The sequence below is a fragment of the Nannospalax galili genome, unplaced genomic scaffold (assembly GCF_000622305.1).
Source record: "Nannospalax galili isolate Female #2095 unplaced genomic scaffold, S.galili_v1.0 scaffold390, whole genome shotgun sequence".
Classification (NCBI taxonomy): Eukaryota; Metazoa; Chordata; class Mammalia; order Rodentia; family Spalacidae; genus Nannospalax; species Nannospalax galili.
In genome coordinates, this window is record NW_008330777.1 from 7,336,069 (window position 1) to 7,351,965 (window position 15,897).

At 37.9% G+C, this 15,897-nt stretch overlaps 1 protein-coding gene across 2 annotated transcripts in view; it reads left to right on the forward strand.

Moving 5' to 3' along the window:
* Tmtc2 (transmembrane O-mannosyltransferase targeting cadherins 2) overlaps positions 1-10,219 on the forward strand; it is a 507,640-nt gene extending 497,421 nt beyond the window's left edge. For both annotated transcript variants that reach the window (XM_008852327.2, XM_029555737.1), the window contains one exon: positions 8,132-10,219. In XM_008852327.2, the coding sequence (XP_008850549.1) occupies positions 8,132-8,311 (180 nt within the window). In that variant the 3' untranslated portion in view covers positions 8,312-10,219. The remainder of the gene's footprint in view (positions 1-8,131) is intronic.
* Positions 10,220-15,897: the final 5,678 nt, after the last annotated feature.

Sequence of the window (15,897 nt, forward strand, 5' to 3'; positions counted from 1 at the left end):
GGCCCTGTGTTCTTACCTTTCAAATATTACTATGTAGATGTAAACTCAACCAAACTTATTTCACCCAACTGTTTAAAACATGCAAGTCGCTGAAGATAAAAACAGAAAGCTCATACACATGTGAAAATGTGGTTGCCTTCTCTAGTGATCAAAGAAATTAAGCACAGAATAGGATACAGCTTTCAACTATTATAAATAAGTTAAGGAGTTCTGAGTTTATTAAGGATATAGAATAAGAGGCCCCAGTTACGTGTTGGGGATAATTCATTTGTACACTCTGGAAGTCTGTTTTGTAAGATCTGGCAAAGTCAGAGCTCCTGTGTGATTCAGTAACTCCACTCCTAGAGGTTCTCCCAGAAGTGTGCATAGAGAGATGCACAAGAAAATGACCAGCACTCTTTTAATGGGTGTGTGTTCCATTGTCAAGGAAACAAAGTCATGCAGTGGAATGCAGTGAAAGGACTAACCCTTAAAGATGAATCAATCTGAAAAATGCAAGAATGGGCAAAAATACTCGAGTTTCAGGTGCACACTGGACAGAATGGCATTCCATGATAAATGATGACACAAATCTATAAAACTTACAAAATAAGATTTGCATTTATTGTGGGTTCACAAAAAACAAAAATATAAAACATGTACTACACTGAGAAATGCCAATTTCAGGATCACAGGAGGTGGTCAGGAATAAACAATGGGGCTTTCCATTTTATTTATGTGCCTTTATTTGAAGTTGCACAGTACTTGTTATATTCTCTGAAATTTTTGTATACCTGAAATTTAATTTTTAAAATCCGTATGTGGTGTTACTTATGTTTGTTTAACTTTGTCCCATATTATTCTGTTCAGTTCCCTATTTTTTTTTCTGTCAAAATAATTTTACTTGGAGAAGTGGATCAGAAACCCCAACCCTACCTGAGGAACTGTTGGCAATTGATGGCTGCTGTGAGGCGGGAGGAGTCAGTCTCTTTCAAAGATGTTACTCTTGGTAGGTTAACTAGTCTTCAGTAAATGGATCCACACTAAAGGCAAACACTCTACTATTGACCTACATTCCCAGCCTCCATGGAGAAAAATTTAGAAGGGATTTTTAAGGCCAAGTTACCAAAACTTAAGAATTTGATATACTTATGTTTGTGGGGGGAAAGAGGACACAGGGAATCAGGGGTGGGTTATTCAGGATTCTAGGGTGGTATTAGACCATTAAGCACACTAGTGTGATGGAGGAGAAGGCACAATATCTTCTTTGGACCAAGGAGTCTCAGATCTCTGGTTTTTTTCAGTCTGTCATGCTTTTCTGTAAGCCCTATTTCATGTTATTTGTATTGTTTTGTTTTGTTTTGAGATAGATCTCCCTGTAGCCCCAATTGGTCTGGAATTCACTACATAGACCCAGCTGGCCTTGATCTCATAGACAGCCACATGCCACTGCCTTCTGGGTATTGAGAGTAAAGGCATGCACCATCCTACCTGCCAGTAAGCTCTTCTTTAGAAACTTCAATAATTATTTCTTAAATATATGCCAAATAACTATAAAATTTATGCACAAATGCTCTTTCCATTGATGTGTTTCCTAAGATGTTTATGCCATTAGTTTTTAAGCATCAGCCCAGTCACTGCAGCAGTAACTTCAACTGGGTAAGCAATTTCAACCAACCGCAGCTGAAAGGCAGCAAGCAGCCTTCATTAGGTTATTTGGTAATTTTCAAAGATTGAGAATCCATTGAAAACTTCAGAATGTGCAAACTCATTTTTTTTGCAAATTATATCCAGAAGGAAAATTGAAGGTGGTTATCTTGGAAACATTCCCCAAATGCACAGTATATTAATTGATTAAGGAGGAGGTCAGTTTCTTTCTTCAGTACCAAGTTCACACAGCAGTAAATATAACACTGTCGACACAAAAGCATAGCTCTCACCTCAAAGAGGATAAGAGATAGTTTATTCTGGAGCCAAATATGAGTGACCATGGCCCAGAAACACAGATTCAGGTTACCCTAAATTCTATGCTCCAGCATGGAAATAGTTGCCTTACATTTTTATAGTAACAGAAGAAAGAAAAGTCATAAATCAAGACACTTTTCAGATACATTGGTGGATACGTTCAGTAGGTGTGTCACAGCAAAGTGGGAGGGTTCTTACTATAGGTCTCAGATGTTATCTGATGACATTCTTAGCTTTTGGATTGGTGAGACCTGGTGGTCTGCTAAGTTAATACATTCTAAAAGGGTTTTATCTGTTAATCACAGGATGTTAGATCAGAAACAGAGATGGGTAAGAAGTAGCTGTTTAGGGGGCTAAGGATGGCCTGAGATAAATGGTAATTAGACTCTGGACCTGCAACATTCCAAACTCTCCACAGTCTCCAGAGTGATAATCAGTTGGTCAGCCTTGCAGTAAGTTCAGTCCAAGGTGCAGGAGTTCTATTGGGGAACTTTTCTTTCACACAGCTCTCTAAATAATCTCAGCAACATGAGCAGATCCTTTGGAAACAAATCAATAAAATAGATTGGAAATAAAAGCACTTAAAAGGTGGTGATGTTGGGTCCTGCACGGCATCACATATCCCCGTACCGTCTCTTGACTGTTGATTCTGCTTCATGAAAGAGGAAGAGATCCCAGATCTGATGGACTATAGAAGGCCTAACTACTGCATGAATTCTAACTCTTGCCTAGTTAGAACACCTTCAGCAACCCCCTTTTTCCTCCCTCTAGACCCTCCAAGGCCTGTCCAAAGTTCTCCATTTTGGTCCCATTCCCAGAAGAAACTTGAATCCCTACCTCTGCACCCACTTACAGCACAACTATTTCTCTACCATAGCTTTCTTTCCAAGCTTATATGATAAGCTAGTCAGAAAAACTGCTTGTGCTCCAGTCTTGAGTTTCTGTAGGCACCAAAGACTTTGAACTACAATCAGATCTCCATAATCTTTGTGTCTTTGCTCTACTCTACCCCAGTAGACATCGATTGTTTTAATTTCCTCCTTCAACACTGGAGAAACAAGTCAAAGACCACAGTAAAATAAAAAGGCAGAACTCTGCAGAGAAGAGAACGATGTCATGCATGCACTGCCTCCACATGGCTGCCATTCTCCCCATTTGATGTAAATCATCTGTCCTCTTCAAGGAAACAAGCAAGGTCTGGTTCTTCATTCTAGCCTGTGAAATAGTTGGTGGCCTCTGGTTGTAGAAAGCCAGGAGCCCTGTGCTACAGGGTTGTAAGCTTCTGCCTACCATGGTTAACACGCTGAAAATTTCATCGGCTGTCTTCAATAAAGACCATGTGTGTGAGGGAAGACATCAGCAGTTGTGGTTGGGTGTCTCATCCCCAGCCCATTAGTTACAGCTGGCAGAAAGCGAAGCCACCAGCATGTAATAAAACGGAGTGCCACCGAAATCCTTGTATTCACTTCCATAGCCAAGGAAGGAGTCTTTCAGGCTGTTTAGACACCCACCCATTACATGCTATTTCGATTCCCTCTCTTTCTGTCTCATAATATTTAATCATTTACAGCTCTGTTAATAAAACTTCATGTGACCATTTACTGAGTTAAATAATTGCATGACCAAGAGAAGAAGTCTACTTTATAAGGGGATAGACATTTGATCTGGCATACTTTGTTCTGAATGCTGTACCTCTTAAAAGAAAATTTATTGCAAATCTGTAAAGTGATATGATCTTTGATCTAGAAGTGACCTTGAGTACATTCTTCCCTGGTGTTAATGAGCATGAAAGCACCTGAGGATCTAGCTAAAATTCATATTCGGATTCAGTAGGAGGGGCCTGAAATTCTTTTTTTTTAATCTGTCCAGGATTGAAGCGCTGCCTGTACTTGTACTTCTCTCTGAACTCAGCTTTGTGGCTAGAAGACCTGATGGCATTCAGGACAGTGGGCATTCATTAAGCTACTGCAGCCAGCACTCTGGAGGGCACACATACATGACAGGCTTGGAAAAATAAAGCACTTGTCCTTGAAGATAAAGCAACATTCAATTTTTTTATACCTTTTTTTTTTTTTTTGGTCTTTTTGAGACAGGGTCTCTCTGTAGCCTTAGCTGTCTGGAACTCGCTATCTAGACCAAGCTGGCCTTGAACTCACAGAGATCTGCATGCCTCTGCCTCCCAAGTGCTGGGATTAAAGGCATGCTCCACCATAGCGGGCTTATTTATACCTTTTAAAAAAACATTTAAAATTATTTGCATCAAAATAACTGTTGACACTTTCAAAGCAGTTACTTAGGTCAAGTTTTAGCAGAAGTGTTTGTGAATTTCATTGGCTTCCATTCACTCAAATAAGAAGCTATAAGAATGTTTTGAGCACTATTATGGTATTTATTTTTAGGTTTCTAAAAACAACTTTCCATTAAAACAGATATGTATATCCAGTACAAACTGTTATGATTATATCTAAATGTTATAACTCTTAAAAATATAGAATATTCTTAAATGTGCTCATACCTAGTTTATATATATTTCTACTTATTAGGAAAAACAATGAGTACACATGAATTTCCTTGAGATCTGCTATCCCACATTGACTTTATAATATAAATTTATGGTTGTTTTTATTTAATGGAGTAACGTGCTGGGGTGCATAATGCAAGATTAACGTCATTATAAAAGCACCGTTGTAATTAGCATTCAAAAATCATTCATCAAAGAGGTTTAACTTCATAATTATGTTTTCTAAGAATATTATTAAAATATTAACATTTTATTCATCATTTGATGGCAGGAAGATAACTCCCAAAGACAGAAGAACATCAGGCTGTAATTTAGGTCCTCAGTAGTACAGCCTATGCATGTGGCTTAGTTGTACTTCCCCTACCAATTTCCATGTCCATCTCTTAAGAGTCATAACCTGAGAAAAGACTAGGAAATCTAGTAAAGGCAGAGCCTGTCAGGACCCCCTTGGCCCCTGGCTGTATATTGCTCACTCAGGAGATTGTAGTTGGGTATTTTTTAAAAATATTTTTATTTATTCATTATTTTTATTTTATGTGTATGTGTGTATTGCCTGCATGTAGGTAAGTGCACCCGTGTCGTGCAATGCCCATGAAGGACAGAAGTAGGCTGTCAGATGCCCTGAAACAGGAGTTACAGTCAGTTGTTAGCTGCCATGTGGGTACTGGTATTCGAGCCCAGGTCTTCTGCAAGAACAACCAGTGTTATTAACCACTGAGCCATCTCTCCAGCCTTTCTAGTTGGTGTTTTTTAAATGATGAGGCAAAAGGGAGGGAAAAGAAGAGGGGAAAAAATTATGATTTTATTTTTATGTAATGTGTACAGTAACAGATGAAGCAAATACATTTATTACCTCATTTGTAGAAAAACTGGGGGTCCCAAAATTCACCCAGTTTGTTCAGATGTGTGCTTCTCTGGCACAAGAACCTAGGCCATCTGAATCGATAACCTCTGAGTGTTTTTAACAACCTTTTGCATTGCAATTAGAGGTATACACACTGTAGATAAAGATGCATTGGCACCCAGTGATTGAGGAACTAAGGAGTGCCCCACAGAACCATCTGGTTTCTCTCAGCCTTGTTACTGGGCCGCTTCTATTTCTGGTTAGTAAGGAATGGTCTCCAACAGTGGTTCTCCCTCCCCGTTTCCTCTCTTCCCACTCAGGGTAGCAGGAAGTCAGAACATTTATCTACTTAGCATCTCTAGTAGTTCAGGCTGTGAATACATTTCACCATCCATTTAGTAGCTGTTTGTTGATAGTTGTGCCAAGTACTGGGAGGAATCATAATTCAGCAATGTGCTCAGGCACTGAGGAGCTTGAGAGAATCATGGTGGTGTGATAGCAGAATCCTTTTAGGAAGATGAAGTAGGTGGCGTTATTTTTGGTTTCCGTTCACTGCACATGTAATTTAGAGCTCAGTTTATTTGGATCGGTGTTTAAAATAGAAACTGACCATCTGTATTTTTCTTGATAAGTATGGAGTCAAACTGGCCAAAGGGTTGATGAAGGTCAGGCATAGCTTATATTTACAATATTATTTTTGGAAAAGAAAAAGGGATGTGGAAAATTTTGAAAATAAGGGCTAGCAGCTTAGAACTGAGAATTTTGGTGTGTAGCTAGACATTCTGTTGCCCTTGACATCCAAATTATAAAAATTACAAAGAAGCATATGCTGAACTAGGAAAAGTGACCTTGACATTTGTCCAATATCCCCCTTGTGAATGCATTCTGCCACATGGATTTTTGACTTTTCTCATAGCTTTCTAGCAGCATGCAAAGAACGGGGCAGAGATGTGTTAGGTGTCTTCACCAAGGTCACAACGGTTGAGTAAGAACTCAAACCCAGATCTCTTCAAATCCAAATCTGATCATTTTCCACCTCTGTTTGTTCTCAGCGATTTCACCCTCTCTCCAGCATTGATTTGGCTCAAAAATAATTATTTTTACAGTAAACAGCGGGGTCATATAATTTCAGCTGAGAAATGCATGCATCATAAAAATCATAAAAATAATTGGGAATTATCTTTGGCTTTTGCACCCAGTGAAGAACAGTTAGTTAATGACAGCATATAAAATGAAAGCACATTCATAGCATATAAATATTACCTGATTTTTGAAATATCATTTATGTGACTGCCAAAATTTTGCTCGTCAATAGCCAGAATGTTCTAAGGACAGGGCGAGAACAGAGCACCAGTGGTCTATATTTATAGATAGCAAGCAAAATGTTTTTTCCATTACATACACTTTCACGAGGTGATATTTGAAAATTTTGGGCTAGAAACTGTTATTGCAAGGTAGTGCTACATAACTCAAAAACTCAATATTTTTTAAAAAAAGAACTCTGATCAACTTTTCGTGCAGGGTATTGTTGTAGTTTGCTTGTGGATACCTGAAAATGTCGCAGGAATTACTTAAGTACTTCGTAATGAACTTGATTTTTTTAAAATTTTCCTAAACCATAATTTATGTATTTTGATGTTGTTTACTTTGATATATTTATAGTAAATATTCACTACTACAAAATGTAAAACTAACTTAAAAATTAAGTACATTGCCTTGAGAAATACTTCAGCTTAGGTTTGGGAAAAGATGTTAGCGGTTACATTTAATATTTTTCAGGGCTTTAACTCTGAAAGTATTAGTAAAAGCTTGTAGTTTAATGTTTTTACACAAAAAGCCTGGACTATTGCTAAGATGTGGTAAGAGTGGGTGGACTTAGATTTTTTTCACTTAACTGTATATCTTTAACAGTGTATTTTTGTTTGTTTGCTTGTTTTGGCTTCATTTTGTAGTACTAGGAGTTGAACTCAGGTCTTCAAGCATGCCAGACAAGCACTGTACAGACTGAGCTATATTAGCAGTTTTTTGTTTGGTGTTTTGGTTTTTTTTTTTTTTTTAAAGATCTGAGGTTGAACGGGCCCAATCCCAACACTTGGGAGGCAGAGGCAGGTGGATCTCTATGAGTTCAAGGCCAGCTGGGGCTACAGGGAGACCCTGTCTCAAAAAGACCAAAAGAAAAAAAAAAAAATCTGAGGTTGATAACCTCACCAGAAGTTTTAATCACCTGTTAAAATCCTGCCATCTGTAGGCCCATTCAAAGGATAGGTGTGTCAGGTGATTCTTTTCTCACATTAGCTAGTGCCAAAGGCATTATTTCAAAATACTTCTGGCTAAAGAAAACTAGGAAACATTTATCATAAATAAATAATGAAACAAAAAAATTTAATTCTATCTGAAATTATATCTATTTAAATTTCTTTAAGATTCAGCCTTACCTAGCACAGGCTGACCTGGAATTCACTATGTAACCAAAAATTACCTTGAACTCCTAATGGGATTTATAGGTGTGTGCCACCACACCTTGATAAAGTTGAAACTTTTTTTCAAAAAGTAGTCTGACTAGGTTCTTTTTTATATTACCCATGTTTTACCATTAACGAATAAATAAATTTCCTAGCTAAGTGTCCTATTGAAACTACATAGCACAAAGCAGCTGTTTGAAGATGTGTTCATCTTCCTATTTCTATTTGTAACAATTGCTAAGTTGCTTCTATCAAATGACTCTAGACTTGGAATCATTTGCATGAGTGAATGAGGATTTTCATCTTCCATGAAGGAACCCTTGAACCAGCCTCTAACACTCACCCTTTCTCCTGTTGCAGTACCCAGCTGCTCTGATGAACCTTGGAGCCATTTTGCATCTCAATGGCCGACTCCAGAAGGCTGAGGCCAACTACCTGAGAGCTCTACAGCTGAAACCAGATGATGTCATCACACAGTCCAATCTTCGAAAGCTGTGGAACATCATGGAAAAGCAAGGCTTAAAGACCTCCAAGACCTGACACATCAGGACCAACCTCCTCCTCCTCCTCTTGTAAAGCTGGCTTCATTAACAGATATCTTCCCAACAGTGCTATGATAAAAGCTTTTTGGGAATCTCAAGCCCAGGGCAGAGGTCATCAAGGTCACTGCCACTGGTCCAAGAAGAATCCACTTTGCTGTTGACACAGTCCTTAACACCAAAAAGGGGAACATTGGAAACCTGGAGGGTGTAATTGTTACCCATAGACTGTAAACCAGAGCACTTAACAGGATCTTTTGGCATTCTTAAGAGAGAGGGGGCATCTCAGTTGCAAAATGTGTTCATTTTTGAAAGTTAAGTTCAAAGTTATATTGTTCATTAAACACTGTGAGAAGTCAGAAAGTCATCCAGCCACAGAGTAATTAAAGGTTAAGTGTAAACAGGGAGTGATTAATGCAGTATGAACCAGTGAGCTACCAGTTGTCCTGCCTGTCTTCCTTCTTTGGGGACAGCCTGTTTATCAGTTTCTGAAGCTTAGAAAACTTTTATTTTAACATTGTGTCCAGATCTTTCAGAATCTGCACTTGTTTCTTGACTTGAGCGTTTTGTGGTTGGATGTCCCAGGCCTATCACTTTTGAACACCATTTGCTCTCATATTACAAAAAAGACATTGAAAGTAGAGCTAACCACACTTCACACTGGTGGTGTAAAGAGAGGCTGGGAGGCCTTGGGTGTGTGTCACACAGGTATTTTTATTTTGATGTGGTCTGTGTTTTCCTCAAACCGTGTAGAACTCATTGTATTAATTCTTTTGAAATTGTGTTTTTTGAAGGCTATTCCTGGTTAATGTACAAGCTTACATACAGCTGAAACAAAGGGAGGTTTATATGAGCTCCTGTTCTGGTATTTAACTGATAGTGATTGTACAAAAGGGAAAAAAATCCCTTTGTACTTCCTGGTCAAAGGTGGTTAAAACTAGTGTGTGCTGAGGAGTATAAATGGTCTGTTCTTAATGACTGCGTTTCAGTGAGAGTTGCTGTGAAATGCTAATCAGCTTCTAACAGATACCTGAATAGCAGTGCAGATAAATCTTCAAAGGCTTATTTTTATTGCATTCTGCTCTTCCTGAAAGATGTCAAAAATAACTTATTTAAGCTGCAGTAGAGTCCAGCATTAGCGTGGAAATGTCTAGGTCTTCTGCTAAATGCATTTCTCAGTTCAAAACTATCACTAGCAAAAGGGGTATTTTATTTCTTTACCTGTTATTAGGCATTTCAATGACCATATTTGAGTAAATATCTATAAATGAAATAGAGAAGAATGCATCTTGAATAACTCTTGATCTGTACTCCAACTTGGCTACTAAAACTTAATTTTCTAAAACAGCAATCTATTATCAGCTTCTTTATAGAGAAATTAGCTATTCTATACCCTTCATATTTATTTATTTATTATCTTACCATAGCAGACTAACAAATAAATTGATTTTCTTAAGCCAGATATTTGCAACTAAAGATTAACTTTTTCTCCTTCCCTCTCACAACCCATGTAAATATATGATTGATGTTTCCATTAAAGGGAAGCTGGATGTGCAAAAAAAATCATACTATGTTTTCTCTTTGTATTAATCATTGTATTATGTATCTGAATACAGTGGGATAAAGAATTTAAAGTAGTGTTCCTATGACATTAGTCTCTGTGAGAAGGGCAGATGTAGTGAGAGTTTTTGATGGCATTAATGAGAGGGCCCTCCTATCATGAGTATATTATTTTGTAAACATTTCACTCAAGGGCCAAAGTTAAATTGTAATGAAATCACTGTGTTTTCAGAATAATATTTAACATTAACAACAAAAAACCCAATGGTCAAACCAAAAATAGTGGGTTGTAGCATACATTTCATCTTCTAATGTATTGGCAATTGCAAAAAAAAAAAAAGGAATCTAATATAAGACTATAAAGTTCAATGTCTAACATTTTTATTTATTTGAGTACTTATTGTTATGACTTTCTAGTCTTTACATTTTATGTCTTTATTGTTATTGTTCTTTTCCAGCACTTGGTTCCTTTAGCTTCACCGAATACACGCAGAGGCACTTCATGTGACTCAGCTCCCAAGTAGCATTGATAACTGGGCCTGTGCCATAAATTGCATGAATTTTTAATAACTAAATGTCCCTGACACTTTCCATAACAGGGCTGGACTTAGTAACTGACCAACTCGGGGGGGGAGGGTGGGGCTGTTGGAACATGATCAGAATGTCAATGCTCAGGGATTTATGGAGGATCATTGCAGACAGTGCTAAAATACAGAGCACAAGAAAAGTTTACTAAATTAAAATTTTATTTTTTGAAAAACTGTTATTTGTATAAATTATCAAGATTTGTAGGCTTTCCTTTTGTAGAAATAATTGTTTTATGTGCCAGAGAATTTCAATTTTGTTTTGAACAATAAAGAATTGATAACAAATACATCGTGTAAGCCTTCTTTAGAACTCTTCTACACCAATGGCATTTAAACTCTGGAATTGATGTTTTGTTTTGTTTGTTTGAGACAGGGCCTCAGCAAGTTGTCCAAGTTGTTCTAGAACTTGCAGCAATCCCCTCTCTTCAACCTCCCAAAGTGATTGATGATAGGATTATTGGCTTGAGCCTCCATGCTTATCTTTTAAATGTTTACTTTAATTAGTATTTTTTATTTGTGTGTGTGTGCGTGTGTGTGTGTGTGTGTGTGTGTGTGTGTGTGTGTGTGAGTGAGTGCAAGAGCCACAGAGGTATGGAGCCGAAGTGACAGTCAGTTGTGAGGAGCCCAGCATAGGTGCTGGGAACTGAAACTTGATCCTCTCTGACAGCAACATGTGCTCTTAACCACTGAGCCAGCTCACCAGCCCACACCATGCTAATCTCAAATTTAGGGATTTTAAGATAATAGGAGAAAGGTTAAGAAGAGTAGAAGTTGACATCAAAGATATCAAGTTTAGTGTATAATCAAAAATAATTTCCTACAGTCTAATAACAATAAAGATTATCAGTATCACCAAGTTTTCCATGTTCAAAAACAATGGCAACGTTTTGTTTTCTTTGGTTACAGAACTATGGAGAGAGATTCTAGGAACCATTCCGAACTGAATGTGGTCTCCAGTTCACTGCTTCAGTAAGTCATTGGGTAAAAATGTCTCTATCTAAAAGATCCTGATTCTCCAGTTGTGGACAAAAGCACCGCCCTAGTCTGCTAAGAAATGTAGGTGCAGCACTTTTAGGGGTCAGTGGTAAGGAAATCTGAGGTTCCAGACCAGGTGCAAACATAGAGAATTCCAATCTTGTTGAAATTGTTATTCTATATCTGACAGCATGGTTATATGTCGCCTATGTGCTTTAGAATAGGCTAAAACTTGACACTGAAGAGTGTGCTTTACTGTGTGCTAAGCATTCAGTGGACGCATGAGATGTTCAATTTTACAGATCAGGAAACTTGCTGAGAGGTATGAGTCAGAGATCCCAGCGTCACTAAGCTCAGAATCAGAAAGCCTGTCCGTAAGCTGTCCAGTGCTCTGTTGTCTGCATAATTTCTGCACCCAGATGCATGCCAGTCAGGTTTCCCAACTCTCAGAGTTTTGCTAGCTATTTCATCATCTTTCATAAGCCACATTCTCTACCTTTCTCATTGCAGAGGACCATAAAGATGAAAAGATGTAATTAAAGAAAATATCTTTGAAACAGATTGTGAAAGGTCAGTGATCACGTAACTAAGCCCACTTTTCACCCAAGGAATATAAAAGTCCCAGATTAACATATTAAACTGTTCCAAAACTAGTTAGTAGCAATAACCAGAAGCTATAAGCTTATGCTATTAAGAGATCTTGACATATAATGTAATTGCACAGTTGATTATGCATCAAAGTATCAGTTTAATTGTACTGTAACACTAATGAAGACACAAACCACACCTTGCTTTTCTGGCATTATTTCTCCAGCATAGCACATCGTTGCTGAGTAGAAGACTATAAAATATACAAGAAAATGAAAATTCCATATATTTACTTATGAGCTACTTGATATTTTTAAAAGACCACTTTGTAAAGAGTTTTCATGCAGGGATTAAATGGCCCTCCATTTGATATTTGATATTTTCATCAGAGTGATGACAGTTTTCACATAGTATATGTTTCCTGTAAAAAGACAGGAAATACATTAAGTCTTGATGATTCTTTCTAACACAAAGGGGGAATTGGTTTCTATGGAATACTAAAGTATGATGTCAGTATCAGTTCATTTGTGTACCTTTGAAATGTGGTTTTTCACTTATTTTAAATATTATATTCAGTATATATAATATACAGAATTTGCTTCTTACCGTTTAAAAATTTAATGAAAGAATATTTCTAGAAAATTTGGCCTATGCATACATGGAATATGCTCCTTTAAGAAGAGAGCAAACTAAATGGCAATGCAGTTGTATTAACATGCTTATTTTTGCCGGCAAAAGGGATACATATGTTCTGGAACGTTATCTTGCTGTGTCATTTTGGGTGGTCTTCCTGCAGGGTGCAGTCAGAGAGGCCTCTAAGTCCACTTTCATTCCATCTGCCACTTCACCACATACTGGCCTTTGGTTCTTGTTGTTCTACAGAGATTTGAGATATATTTTCCCCACTGGACCACTGCTGAGATTTAAATTCTTGTGAACTTCCTGAAATTCCTATGAAGCTTTCTTCTTTGTTTCTGGGGCCATTTCTCCAACTTCCTACAGCTGATTTCTGATGTTACTGTGCTATTTAATTTTCTGCTTTCAAATAAGGAAGAACTTTTATGTGGCAGGAAAATCTTTAATCAAGTGAGAAAGTTACAGATATTCAAGATAATGTGATGTGTTCGCTAACACCTCTCCTGATCTAAAAAGTTAAGATAATATTTTAAATGGAGTCTAAGAAAAAAGTTCATGGGGATTGCTGAGATTGGGGAAAGTCAACGTTAGAAAAGTGAAAATGCATTAGTCATACTTAACTTTCTGACTCAGAGCTCAGAGACTGCACTGAAATAGTTTGGATGCCCAATATTCTGCCAAGTTTGCATCGCTACTGATGGGGAGAGAATGAGTGAATTGTACAGCTGCAGGTGAGGCTGAAAAAAAGCTACACCAGTTCAAGTCTCACAGAGCCAGCTATTCACTGATTATATCGTATTAGATGAGATTAGATCCACTCTACTTCCTTTGTACTTGACAGGCATATCACTTACTCAAGACAAAGCTGTCAGCCCCTCTCCAAATACATGGAGAAAGCAGAGTTCTGCATTTCAAGTAATAGTTCAGGACTTTGGTAATAATTGCCATTGTATCCCATTTCTATCCTAGAAGACTCAAAATGAAATAACTCTTCAGAGACCTTTCTCTTGGCAATATTGAGCAGTTAGAGATTGCAGTGGAAGTGTTCAAAAGTGGATTGGGAGAGAAATCAAGCAATGCAGTTCCAAAAACTACTCAAAATATCAAAAAAGAATTAAAATATCTTATTTTTATCAAGAGGACCTACCCCTCTGTAATGTACAATAGTGTACCAGAAAACCAGAACTGAAAAAAGAAGCAAGAGATGGTTGATGTGTGTTGGAGGATGGGGATGTCAATAGTGACTGCTGGAGATTTTAACCTGGGTCCTCTTTCTAGTCTCTAGTAATGGCCACTCTGACTCTAATCATAATTAGCACTTTAATTCTCTAAGTATCACCTTAGTCAATTCCTCCTCCTCCTCCTCTTCCTCCTCCTCCTCTTCTTAGCCCACTTCTCATTCTGGGTAAAAAACAAAACAAAACAAAAAAAAAAACACTATTCAGAAAGAGGGGAGATAGGACAAATGTAGATTTCTATCTCTTCTTCAGTATAAGAAAAATTTCCAAGTTGACCTTCAAATGTCTTGGTTTTAAGTGTACTTCGTCTTGCGGATATTAGCCAAATGACCAAGCAGTACAGATTCCCTAATGCAGGAAGCAGTATGCACAGACATGAAATTGTGGTGACCACTGGAATATCCCAATATCACCTACCCTCCCTTTTTTTGGCTTTAGCATCTTAGGTGGCAGTTTACCTCACCACACTCCAGCTTCATTTATTGTGCTCTTTGGAATTTGAGGCAGTGGGCCCCTTCCGTAGATGTAAATCCAAGTGAGCCGAGTTTTAGTTTTCTCCTTTCACTGTCAAGGATATTTTTGTTCCTGTATTAGTTTTTTGCAGGGTGATTTATAGTTTTTCAAAGGCTCCATGTATTTTATATTTACTAAAGCAGTCTGAGAAAGTAGGCAGAACCATAATTATTTTCACACTCTAGGTGAGGTTTCAGAAGGTCATAATGACTGCTTACTTGAACAAGACTGCATCCCATGAGGATCAGCTCTTCTGTCTCTGACTATGATTCTGCTTCAGTACAGATCCAGGACTGAGGTTGATGTGTGTGGACACTTGAAGTACCCTGGAAGAGTCTTTTCTTAATTGAGCTTTTAAAATTTCATACAAATTTCCCATTCTAAACCAGACCCTCTCCCCCACCCATACCTTCCCCCATCCTCCCACTGAATCCTATGCACTCTGCCATACATGCTAAGTCCTATTCATTCAGGTGTTTGTACCCAAATGTCCTTCAGTGTAAATGCATCCACTGGAGTCTGTCTAGTCAGCCCATCCAGTAGTCCTGTATAAGTCATACTCTCCCTCACCCAGCAGCAATCAGTCTCAAATAGTTCTCAATCTAGTGCTGGCCCACCACCTATTTCTCACCTCCCCTTTGGGCCCTTTTTTAATTGAGGTGACATGTGTCCTGTATTTGATGCCATCACTGCCACAGGCTCACACAAGCAAGCCTCCAGTGGCCTGAAAGCCTAGACCTCCTGGAAGAGTCTTGATTCTTTTTGTTTTTTAATTACCTTACCTTTTTAAGTTCAGATGTGATTGAAAGAATTTTCATCGAAAGATTTTCATTCAGAACCATGGTTCGATTCCAGCTATATTTCTGTGTGCTGAAAAATAAGAGATGAGGGTCATTCCAGTGTGGTGGGGGGGGGGGGCAGGGGAAGGGTGGATGCATTAAAATAGCCTCTTTCCAACTACTTCATTAAGTTCATTTATCCGACCATACCAGAGGTATAGTATCAATTGTTACTATTTAAAATAATATACCCATTGAAGCTTCCTCTTGCAGTTATGTGTTAGCTGAGCTTGGCCTTATTAATTTGACCATCACATAGTCAATGGAACAAGCAGACTTTGGGGAAGTAGCTCTAAGGTTCCACTTCTGCAGTTTCCTTGAGCTTTTCTTTTCCCCTTTTCCTTTTTTTCAGTTCACAGCTTCATTTTGGAGATTTCCAAGAATAATTTGCACAAGCTTGTGTGTGTGTGTGTGTGAGTGGAAGATATGTGTAGTGTGTATGACATTTATGTGTATGAACAAGTTATATTCAATAAAATAGTCCATATGCAAGAATTATGTTCTTGAATTCAGCATGTTGGGTAGGCTTTTCTTTGGATTAATAATAAATGACCACCTTTTGATGTGTGTGTGTGTGTGTGTGTGTGTGTGTGTGTGTAATGTGTAAGGTGATTAAAGTCAGTTTACTTAAGCACTTTCTGTGCAAAAGAC